This window comes from Strongylocentrotus purpuratus, unplaced genomic scaffold (assembly GCF_000002235.5).
Source record: "Strongylocentrotus purpuratus isolate Spur 01 unplaced genomic scaffold, Spur_5.0 spur5_scaffold_9, whole genome shotgun sequence".
NCBI classification, from domain to species: Eukaryota; Metazoa; Echinodermata; class Echinoidea; order Camarodonta; family Strongylocentrotidae; genus Strongylocentrotus; species Strongylocentrotus purpuratus.
The window spans coordinates 32,336,384-32,349,418 of record NW_022145615.1 but is presented as its reverse complement, the minus strand read 5'-3'; the positions used below and the strand labels follow the sequence as shown (position 1 = coordinate 32,349,418).

At 38.6% G+C, this 13,035-nt stretch overlaps 1 protein-coding gene across 1 annotated transcript in view; it reads left to right on the top strand.

Annotated features, from left to right (window-relative positions):
• LOC576365 (insulin gene enhancer protein ISL-1) overlaps window positions 1-13,035 on the top strand; it is a 58,818-nt gene that overhangs the window by 7,010 nt on the left and 38,773 nt on the right. The window contains exon 3 of the mRNA XM_776681.5: window positions 3,940-4,187. Within this exon, the coding sequence (XP_781774.3) occupies window positions 3,940-4,187 (248 nt within the window). The remainder of the gene's footprint in view (window positions 1-3,939; window positions 4,188-13,035) is intronic.

Below are 13,035 nucleotides of genomic sequence, written 5' to 3'. Positions count from 1 at the left end.
TGAAGGTTTGGCGAGAAATTTGATAATTATGTACACACCATTCAAATTTAGCTTACTTTAGTGGGAAAACATCAATAGCTAGTAACTGTAAACCACGCATTGGTGGTCATTCTCTTATAGCTTAATATTAGCATGGATGATATTATCAGTAATGCAGATATAATAGCTAGTCGTACCACAGGCCCGGCTGTATGGTCAACTGTATCTAATTCATAATTGACTGTAATTAATTTTAATATGACCTTAAGAATTGAAATCTATTTTAGTACGTTATCCCAAGTGGTCCTTTGCAAGAAAATATAGACCTTTGTATCAAGAATTGAGACTCTTAAAATTTGATGGTATATTGTCGAATACGAACAGTAAATCTGCATGTATAAATGTATATTTAATTATATCCCCTAACAATTTTGTAATATATTTGATTTTAATCTTAATATACGTAACTATCCCACAAAGTCTGAAAGAAACATTAATATTCTCATACAGAGAACAGTCTCGTTTCAACTTATTATTAAAAAGTTTTACTGGTCCCAAACTCTGGAACAATTTGTATTATTATAATAAAATATGCCATTCCATCTAACTATAATTTACGAAGAAATAATTTTTGAAAAATAAAATTCGTAGAACATTTTATAGGCTATATATATATTTGTTTTCTTTTTAATGTATATATTTTATATACATTTACCTTCAGTTTTGTTTGACTTTTGTCTTCTTTGTTCCCCTTCTCCTCTATCTCTTTATTTTATAGGTATTTGATATAGATTATGATTGGCGACCCCACCACAAGCTCTGTGCTTTTAGGGAATTTCGCCTCCTTCGTACATAAAATTGTAAATATATATTTTATGACAATTATGTTAATTTTGTTTATGTGAAGGAAAAAATGTTTAGTGAATTGAATTGATATAATAGACCAACTCTAGGTGAAATAGAAATTAAGAAAGTAAGGATATACACTCATGGACATGTACATGGTCGGTTTGAAACATGTAACTAAAAATGCAACTTGCAATCCTGTTCTAGAGAGAGCAATACATTATTCTAGTTCTTTCGTCGCGTAAGGGTTAAGAAATGGCGCGTTTTCCATACTCCCTTAGCTGCTTAGCTTCAATGTGTTGCACTTCTTCAACTTTTACTCTCTGACCTTTCCCCTCAAAGGTTTCCAAGGTGTCATTCTTTCTTCCCTTCTCCCTGTCTCCGTATTTCACTGGGACATGAGAGAAAAAGCTCGTAAATGGCGGCCCAAAGATTGTAACAATCTAATCAGAGCAACGTCGATAAAACCCACAAACTATTCAAAAGAAAGACGGACTTGTGGGACGTAGTTCTGACCTAAAAATGAGCTACAATAATGGCAAGCGTTTTGTGCATAAATAGCTCGAGTATTTGTTTAGCCGAATTGTCGAGAAAGGCGAGCGGGCCGGAGTCCCGGGAGCGAGGGCGCTGAACCCCGCTCAATCCATTGATACACGGGGTTTCCTCTACTGTATGTACGGGGATATCTCAATGGGATGAGTTCGTGACGTGAGCACGGGCTGGTCGCATTTATTCTCCTAGCCCGCGATAAGTCACGGAGATTTTGAGCTCCAGTGAAAAGACCTACGTGATTTTCATAGAACGAAATGAAGGCAAATGTTGACCGGGTTTTTCACCGACTTCTAACTGGCAGGAGCAGCAGGGGGAAGGCGTGAAAGCAATTCATTTGATTTTCTTTCCCCTCTGTCTCCCTTTCCTTTCCGTCATCTTTCCTCTGGATCGTTTCCATGGAGGAGTAATCCAGCCGAGATGGATTGATTAGCCCATGTGGAACACCGAGGGAGCGAGGCAAAGTCTTCCTCAAGCAGACCACATCTTTCTCCATCCTTTTCCTTTAGCTAAATACACACGAAGAAATCGTCGCCTGCGCAAACCTCTGGTATCAAGCAGACGACAGAAAATTAAACCTCGCGCGCAAAATCGTCTGTACAAGCCTTGGGTGATGCACCGGGATGTAATAAGCTCGTGAATTCCACACAAAGCCGATCAATGCCTGATCCGTGTCTTCTTCCTACTCCCTCTCTTCCATCTCCCCTTCATCCTCTTGTTCTCTTTCATCCTCCATCTCGAGGGAGGCCTTTGCTTGGTCGAGATCAAGGCTTACCTTCTCATTACCAAGGTGATAAGTGGATATTCGCCGCTTGATTTCAATTCGCGGACATCTAATTGCGTCCGATTGCAGGCGATCGGCGTGGCAACCCAATCTCGCACCTATCTGACAATGCCAAGACCTTGCTAATTAACTCACCTGTATGCCTGCATGCATTTCATCTAGTCTTCAGATTCCAGACCTTTCATGAGAAAACACATTTATTCCGAAAAATCTAGTTACCATCAGTTCCTGCTGCCACTGTCATGGTATAAAAATACAAGTGAAATAAATTCGATACCTTGTCTTAGGTATTATTTTGTTTATTGCATGTTTGTTTATGTATTCCATAAAGTAGGCCTATTCAAGATCGGCTAACAAGCTGATTTCTAGGTATTCAAAGTTTCCTAGCCGAAAAAAGGTTGATAATAAAGTTACTGATCTTTCTGTAAGATTCATAATACAGCTCACATGAATAAAGGGCTCTTTTACTTTCGGATGAGTTTTCTGAACTATAGAAGTACAATGAAACCTGTCTATAAAAACCACTCAAGGAATGCAAGAAAAGTGATCTTTATAAGCAGGTAGTGTTTAAGTACAGGTTCCTGTAACACATGCACCAATGTCAAAGTCTGTTTAAAGGCACCGATAAATGTTGTCTTTATAGAAGGTGGTCTTTCTATACAAGTGATCTATACTCGCTTCTCATATCCCTCTCCATTCTACAATAGTTAGCAAATGAGTCGGGGGGGGGGGGGGCAATCGCTCCCTCTCCTTTTGAGGGATATTTAATGATGTTGTCGGCATGGAGAGTTATAAGCATAATAACATATTGTACCTGTTCTTTTTCACAGTAAATTAATTTACCTACCCCAACATGACCAAGTTGGCTACCCTAATTCTGCTGAAGTACCATTGAACACAGTCACCTGCTGGAAAGCAAACTTTCTATATGCCGACCTCGTTCCATATACAGTTGATTAAATTTGTATACTCACATACTTAAAAAAAAACATCTCATTCAAAAGGCTCTATGGTTGTAATTATACCTTGCACGCCCAGCTTTTAATTAAGTCCTATTGTCTGCCGCTTTCATTCATGGGTACTTGAATGTAGCGACATTGGTTGTTTGAAAGTGAGAAAATTAGTTCTGATGAAATGTTGTCAAGGACAGACATCATAGCCACGTATTATGTACGACTGGTTCCTTATCAATTATAATAACGCTACTAATAATTATTGATCGCATGTTATTTTCGACTTACACTGTCGTCCTAATGGTATATTGCTGCGTTATTAATATGAATGGTGTCATGTACCATCCCATTTTGTAAACAGCCACTATAGAGACTCATAGTTATGGACGAGTCAATAATGTCATAGGGTTTGCATTATTAATTTGTAGCACTTCTAGATATCCGTACATCATTTACAAAGTGGAGGGGTTTTGTATCTTGTCCCAACAATTATGATGAACCATTACAAAAAAACACCGTTTCCAATTAATCGATATTTGTAAACTCATGACTCATTCTGCAAAGAATATAGAACCTTATTTGTAAGTAATTAAACAAATATCAATTGGGGTTCTTCTTCGTGAAAACATTATTACAAGTAGTCAGCTTTTGACTTTATTTTTATCGTACAATAAGAGCCTAATTTTATGTAGTTCATTTGGCATTGACGTGCTGACCCCAACTAACTTTTTTCTAATCATTACGTTAATTTCATATTTCTCTTTCGTCATGTCTTATAATAATTGATGAATTTCATGTTTTTAATTCTCTGTTTTGTCTTTGTCTTAGGTTATTTGGAACGAAGTGTGCGAAGTGTTCCCAAGGATTCACTAAGAATGACTTCGTGATGCGAGCGCGGAATAAGATCTACCACATAGACTGTTTTCGTTGCGTGGCTTGCAGCAGGCAACTCATTCCCGGGGACGAGTTTGCGCTCAGGGAAGACGGTCTATTCTGCAAGGCGGACCACGAAGTGATGGAGAGACCAGGGGACCGGGACCAGGTACCCAATGTCAACCATCGGAATTATATCAATGGTGAGTTTAGGCTTATGATTGGACTGACCCAGACCGATCTAAAAGTTGAATGAATCGTCCAGAACGAAAAGACAGGGATCGCTCCTTTAAAGAAAATCCTTAGTATACTGAAAATTCGACCAGGTATTGGACATGTATGGAGCATAGCTGCGACCTATACTCTTAGAGGTTACAAAAATAGTGTTTTATGTTCACATTTGTACCTTTAATCACTTTAGGGGTTTAACATTGCATCCTGTAGCTTAGTGCAATGTTTTATTCGTAATGATGCAAATGGGAACACAATATTCTGTTTTTAGTCAGAAAGTTATAAGTAATCATTAGTCACTGCAGAAATATTCTTACCTTTGATCAAAAATAATCAATGCGACACTATACATTATAACATTTTAGGGTAATTTTGATCCCCAAATGGAATACTTAATTGTGCGTGCAATGAATCCCCGGTAGACTGATTTGAAACCCTTAATGGAACATTGATCCAAGCTTACTCTAGCAACTATTCTATGAATAAACAACCTTGATCTTCAATTCTAAAGATAAGTCAGATAAATACGTTTTTACCGGCAAGTCCTCACAAATTCATTTAAGATCTTGTTTTGATGATTATCACATGACTTCATCTGAAAGGGAGGCTCCCGAGCCGAAATAGAATCAATGATAGTAATTGGCCAAGTGTGATTTTGAAACATATCAAGTATCCGCATTTGAAAGTTGACACCAGTAAACACTATAAGATACCCCGCTTGCATGCAGGAATCCTTAATTTTCTGGTCAATTTGGACTCTATAGGATGAAACCTAATAATAGCTAATACAAACAGAATCCTGGTACTACTCCCAGGGATGCGTCATCCAGCTATCTCCTCTGATGTGCATTCGTATTCAGATTCATAGCGGGATGTCTTCGTTACCGTATTTTCTTTAGCGCGAAACTGTAGAACGAGAGAACGATTTTAGATTTCAACCATTCACTCTAAAAAGTAGGAAAAAATTGCCAGATAGAGATGAGTCTGCTTGTGCTATTTATAACATTATTAGATCAATGTTTGACAAGTACATCATTCTGTTATTTATGGAGCGACAAACAGGTTCACTGGAATAATTGGATGGGGGAATCTGAGGGAGGAATGCGCAATCTGATTTCATGTTTCCATGTTTCTATTTCTAACACGAAATGAAGATAATGATGCATTCAGGTATATGAATTGCAGAACCTTTCAACATTCAATATTAGGATTATTCACCCCTCTCCCCTCCTATCTCTTTTTCTGCTTCCACATCTCTGTAAATGTGTGCATGTTTGTGTGTGTGAGTGTGCGTGTGCGCGCGCGCGTGTGTGTGTGTGTGCGTGAGCGTGTGCGTGGGCGCGCACGGCCCTTCGAAAAATAACGTCGACGATTTTAATAACAAAAGATACGCGACCTTGTTCATTAATTTTCAAAGCCAGGCGAAGTCGTGATGGGACTATCTCTATCATCTGAATATGTACAGTGCCAGAAACAAAATTATACAGCACACAAAGATCTGATTCAAACCTATAAGTCATGTATACTAAAAAGGATAATAATGCGTTACGTTTGTAAAACGGTTGCGTAAAGACAGATAATTAACCACATAAAATAATTCAAAGAGGAGTTTTTTAATGCGTAGTATTCTACTTCCAGGTCGATGTCGAATTTCGCCGAGCCAATCGGTCGATGACGGCCTTTAAAATCGTCATTGAGTACCTCCCTAGCTACTCCTCCACGCCGTGTTCAGTGGATAGAAATAGTAGAGAGATGTTATTACAAAATCGAGTTTGTCGCCCTGTGGGTATGCATGCTTCACTCGAATGAATCGAGAGATTCGTCGAGTAGTGACGTTTTCAAAGTCCTCCTGAATCAGTGACAACAACCAAATTAGGGCTCCCCTTAAAGTTAAAGCTAAAGTTGATCACTGGTCATTAAACGAAACTAGACGCAATTTGGAAGGTTGATTATAATTATTACCTAAGACTTAATGTATACTGTAAGGTTCTGGAATGTTCAAACTAAGAAAGATGACTCACTCTTGCTAAACAAATCACATGTACCGCACACAGAAATAGGTTAATGGGACTACATATTCATTTGACTTGAATGTTTGCATACAACTTTTCAGCTATTTCTCATCATTATTTTGAAATAATGAGCGCATTCCAAGAGCCAACCTTTTCAGAGGATATTTCTACTATAATTTTCTTCCAACTAACATGACAACAAAATGAGAAAGCTTACAATTTTTTTCTTCTTTCTTTTCCAGAACTCAACTGTCTCTTTAAACTTCCCCTCCTTCCTTTCCTTCTTCCTGTCTTCGTATGCCCTTATCAGAGTTTAGTCATACCCTTACCACAGGGTCCATGCATGCGCTCGCCTTCTTCCTCGCCGTGCATGCGGGCGACATCATGAACGGGCTCCTTGATGATTTGGCTTGGGGCGGGGCTGTGGTCGACCGAATGTGGAGTAGCTTACATCCCAGGTCGTCATCCCAGATCGTCAATGAGCGCGAGGCTGATGATAGAATGGGAGTGAGGAGAGGAAGAGAAAGAGTGTGTTTAGGTTTGGTATGGGTAGTAATGTCGTTTGCTTTCCGCATCTATTTCCTACCTTGCTTTTGCTTTGACCATCTACTTCAGCTCTCGTATATGTAGGTCTGTGACTAAAGCACATGGCACTTGGAATCGATGAATGTATGAATAAATAAATGAACGAAGTAAAGAAAGATTGAGAAAGTATACAGAGAGATAGGCAATATCGTAATGGTCTGTAGCCAGAGGAATAACGTTCAAATTAGTCGAATTTATGACAACAGGGATGTTCGCCCTAAGAAGGGAAACATGGTTTCATATTAGACTTTAGAGCATCAGTGAATTGGAACATGTGTTCGTGTATTTGAAAATGTGGATAATATTTTGATTTTGCAGCCCAACTGCAGGTCAGATTGTCATTTTATGAACATTTGTTAATGTTTATTATTTATGACGCTCCTTCCACATTTTCCTAGAAAACTACTATGTATAACACACACACACAAAAACGAGGAGTATTCCTAATATTATTGTCGAGATGTATAAGTAAATGCACATAGCTTACCGTGGTGCGTAAAGCAACCCTTCCATTCTCTCTCTCTCTCTCTCTCATTCCCCCCCCCCCCGTACTCTCATTCTCTCTCTGTTTTAAAAACCATTTTACCTTTTGATTGACATGAGAGTGGGTCGTTTGGAAAGTATGACTCGACACCCAGACAACACAACAAATCGACACATAATAATCGGCGGTTTCATTCAAGCGACATTTCATAGTCCCGCTGCCACCTGGGGGCTCTTATACTCAGACCTTGCGGCCGGCATTTTCGGCGTAGTGTTACCTCGTCGAGCCGCTGTGTTCACGAACGTGCGAGCGACTGTATCTTGCTGCATACAACATGGACAGATTGATTTCATCGAACGCGAGTTGAACGGCTGCCTTGCATTGTTACCATTCAAACGGCTTACAAAAAAACTAGACTGAATTTGCAAGAGAAGGGAAAAAAAGTCGAGCTTAAACGAGCAGACTGCCTCTCTTTCAGTCAAAATACGCGAGCCCATAAGTGAAATCATTCCCACTGCGTTAATATCGTTCCAAAATTATATCGTACACGTCGTAGATGTCTGCCTTCCGGGTATAAGCCCGTCTTCACTGTCACAGCCTTCATTGATTTCTCTTTATTTCTTTTTGCATCTTCGCCAATATCACTTTCCTTCGGCGGAAACTCGAGGATGATTACGGAATCGGTGATTTTTGTCCAAAATGAATGAACGCATTTATCCTATATTTCTTTCCTCGTATCAGTGGAGCGAATGGTATCTAATATTACGACTCCATACCTAGACATGCCATGCACTTCCTATTCTTTTCACAGACTCTTCATCAATTGTGAATTTGTCATAATGTCTGAAGAGTCAATGTCCTTGTGCTACAGAATGCCCCCCCCCCAATAATTCCCGCTTGTAGCTCATAAAACTGCGCATTATGGAAGTTAGAAGTTGGCATACTGTGCATAGACTTAGCCCCTTGAAATAAAGTTTCTAACGTTTTTTAATGGATCGCATTTTTACGCAGACCATAACATATCTGAAAAAGGCCCTCTGAAAAGACTGAATTCACAACCATAATACAGATTTAATGAATAATTGTACATTTTACTCCAATGCTGGTGCGGGATGCGTCAATCGATCTTTGTGCATACAGGCGTGGCTAACAAAACATGCACTATGATTGGGAGGACAGATGAACTAAGTGCATACTCATTGAGTGTTTTAGTACTTTTTGCATTAAATACAGAACCAAAACGAGAAACGTCTATCTGCAAAATCATACGAAAAGGTGATGTACTCAACACGTATTGATTATCTGACATGGCGAATGAAAACCACAGATAAAAAAAACACCATTCTCTGAATATTTCTTAAGCGTTCTCCCTTCAATCTTCACATCTTGCAGTATTGCAATGAAGCATTCGTATGTGTGTATGAAACTCCCCATCAATTTATGTAAATAGACGATCAATTACGGCTGAAGTGTCCACCAATCGCCCCACCAAATTGCTGAAACAAATCAAAACGACAATTTTCACGCGGTATTTCTCGCATCCATTTGTAACTGTCACTTCGGATCTGCGCGTTATTTCAGTTTCAAGTGACGCGAGATAAGGCGCATCATCTTGTTCTTTACTCACATTGAGAATAACGCCACACAAAGTGCAGAAATCGGTATGAAATTGATGACTCTACCTTGTAAAAAGGAACATCGATACTGATGAATTAAACAAGTCGGTATTTTAAAGCATTAAAATAAGCAATTTGGTTCAGAGCATCTACAATGTTTGATTTAAGTACAGTCGGTCAACGCAGCCAAAGCCGTTCTATTAGTATAAACTACCACAAACATGACAAATAACACAGAACTAAATAGTTGCTACTCTGACATAGTCACGATAGTGAAGATTTAAAGGAAATTTCTTGGACACAGATAACACATAAGGATTTCAGTCTGAAATCTTTATTTCTGAATATCATATTGATTTCAGAAAAAGCCAGTTGTCTAATTTTCTTTATAAGATAACTACTGTTTCCTTGTGATAGTGTGTGTATACAGTCATATTTCCATGCCATGAAGTGTGTAATGTTTCTTTTAAAACTGCTTTATTATTAATCACAATCTAAAATGTCATGATTTTCTTCTTATTTTGTTATCATTCTACCTTTGATAATGGTATTCCGTTTTCTATAACCAGTTATCTTTTTCTGTTATCCATGTGTTTTTATCTGCAAAATGAATTGTCTTTTACCGAAACCACTGACACCACTCTGTCATCATCTTCATGAGATAACATCACGATCACCTTTCCTTTTGGCGCCATGAACATTCTATCTCTCTTTCCCTTCCTCTCCCCATCTCCCTCTCTATCTCTCTCTCCCTCCTCCTCCCCAATCTGTCTCCCTCCCTCCCTCTCTCACACACACACACACATACACACCCACACACGCGCGCACACATTCTTTCTCTTCCTCTCTTTCCTCTCCGTGTCTTTTAAATTCTCTCTCTTTCTCTCTCTCTCTTTCTGCTTTATCTCTCTATATTTCTTCATGTTCATTTATTTCTCTCGTATGCCTTTTCTTGCTATTTTCCCTTCTCTGTGTGTTTTTTCTTCCCTAGATGTGTCTCAATTATTCTCCATCTTCCGCTCTCTATTCTATTTCTCTTTTTCTTTCCACTGTCTCCATTTATACATGTAGCATATACCTCTCTCTGGTTACCTGTATATCTCTTCCCTTCTTCATATTCTATGTGTCAGTCTCTTTTTCTTTCTTTCCTTCTATCTCTAATATAATTTAGCTCTTGCCTCTCATATTATCTCTTTCTGTCTATGGTATGTATCTCTCTCTCTCTTCCTCTTTTTTTATTTCTCTCTTCCCCCATCGTCACCACAATCGCCACCACGGCACTCCATCCGTCTATGAAGCTCATCGCGATTAGCTCCCATCTCATGCTTCACATCTGCCCGTAAACGAAGGGGTGGTTTTTCCTCGCTACCTTAATGCATATACAACAAACCAAATTAAATCTAACGTAAACAGTTAAAAGTGAGCTTTTTATCCGCCGTCCCACCGGGAGCATCGTGGTTTACATGAGCACAGCTCAATCATAAATTGTCCTGCCATTTCCACATCTTATGTATCTTTCCCAAACATACATGACTGTGTTCAAACCTGTAATTCATCTCTCTCTCGTTCTCTTTTCTTCAAAACATCCCTCTCAATTTCTTTCCAACCCATGCATGTTCTCTTCTCTTCAACTACCGCCTCAGCGTCTATATACTATTGTTATTCGGGTGTTGTTCTTAGCTCTTACACACTTGCCCTCGTGTTAACGTTCTTTACCATTTTCCTGCATAATTATTGGTTGACTCCTTAACAGTGGATGGATATGAAAATTGCAGTATGTTGATTCCACAATGTTTTCATTACATCTACCACACTTTCCCTTTTGATCGGTACCCCGACTCACGAAAAGTATGAAATATTTATTTGAATATTGAATGTTCTGAGCCGAGAACCCTTTTTGTATCTAGCCACACATCTCTTATCGACACGTACCATCTCTCAATAATCATTGTTATTGCCAGTGTTTCATTTTTATTCCTCTTATTCTATCCATCTCCCCCCTCTCTCTCTCTCCCTCTTTCCCTACAAGCCCAGCCCTCCCCGTAAGGAGAGATGAGCACGCATGCAGGAAGGCGTGAAATCATTTTTCAGCTTGAAATTTTCCAATTAATTCTACCAGCGCGATCCGTGAAATCTAGTGCTTATGGGCCCATTAAAGATTCATGTACTCATTTCAGGCAGGGGCATCTCGTCTACACGCTCAAGGCACGGAGGCGAGACGCGTTATGTCAAAGCTACCGGCAATACAACAACCATCAAGTTAAATTTGTCTAATCGTGTATTGTTTGCGTAAATATAAGACCTAGAGAAAACACCGTTTCTTGTTTCTTGGCTGGGCCAAGCAAATTCTTTTATATTAGAGTTGCGAAGAAAAAAAGCCGAGCGTGTATCTTACCCGCATGTTATCAGGTTCAAACTCAAGTCACAAGTTGTTAGTTTCCAACTATATCCTGGGAAGCAGAGTTATTTGGGTTGAATATGACAACCAAATAATGTATTTTAGTACAGAAATATCTTACTCGAATCATTAACACAATTCACTGTTATATACTACTAATTAGCAATGATTATCTATTTTCAATCCCCCTCACAGCTCACAATTATATATTTTGTTAGCTCCAGAAGCAATCCTATCATTAGCTATTGTTTCGTTGTCACAAGATGTGTTTAGTTAGCTCCTACGGTGTGCACGGTGTATTCACTCTATTGTTCAGCCATCACGCTGTTTCGCGTTACTTTATTGCGATTCTTTCTGCTAGCTTCAGATATGATTATGATCTCACATCCCGCCTCCGTTTTTTATGATGTCCAAGTCTCAAGCGAATACACCACTTGTTTACGGTGTGTGTATGAATTATGATATACCGTGTGCGATGATGCGGAACCGCGTTTTGCAAAGATGAGACTGGTGATAATAAGTCGTTTCAATTCGCGCTCTACTTGCCAACCGCGAACGAGCAAGGGGTCGGGCCATGTAGCACGTAACTGTTTGGGGAGTAGTCGAGGGAATATTATAGTCGGTTCGTTTTTCGTGTGAAAGTACTTCGCGCAGCCTGTTGTAAAATTGATGGCTTTATTGTAAAAACCTGTTGCTCATTCCCTGGCCCTAATCAATCCCACTGTAGTTTCAAACCCGTATAGCAGGTCGAACAAGGGTCAGTACTATTAATACAAACTATTCTCCATGGGAAAAAGTGGTACATGTATATTATATACATATTAATTATATACATATATATATATATATATATATATATATATATATATATATTATGTATGAATTTTTATCTAAAGGTGATCAACAACACAAAAATTGCTGTTGATTTCTCATAATTTCGATTAAGAAAAATTATCTCCAATATTCCTGATATTTTTCAGGTACGTAATACAAGTTAGCATAGTTATTCCTGTCATTATTTTATAACTATTATATTTTTGTTATTTATTAATTTCAAATTGGTGAGAGTATCTATGCGTGACATATAAACAAAGTAGTAGTATTTATGAAAAATGTTGGTTGCCACTATTACAATATGATACTATTACTATTACTACTACTACTTCTGCTACTACTACTGCTACTACTACTACTACTATACTTCCACTACTTATACTACTACTATTAATACTACTACTATTACCTTTATTTCTGATATTTCATCACAACATTAAATATCTCAGCGTTCAAAATATTACCATACATTTAAAACACAATGGACAGAATTTCCAATTGTTGCAATAGATAACTGGGCTCCTCCTGGACGACATGTATAATAGTTCCAAGCATCAGATCAATATATCTTCAATCGCTTTACATTCTGCATAGGCATTCGAGACACAGTCACCATTTCCCCCGTTGAGTTCTTGGCAACCATAATTCAATAGCACATTGATATGTTTACCGGTCTGAATGTCGTGAGCGTACGACTATTGTATGGATTTGGAACAGTCTATAAAAGCTCACCTCTGCTTTCTAAGAAACTGAAAAAATGAATAACAGTCATGACGGAGTATAAAGATGAAGGGGGGGATGATGATGATTTTAATTTTCACGAAGGCGAGAGAGAGAGAGAGAGAGATAGAGAGAGTAAGGTGTGGGTTGAATTATACGGAGAGAGGTCTA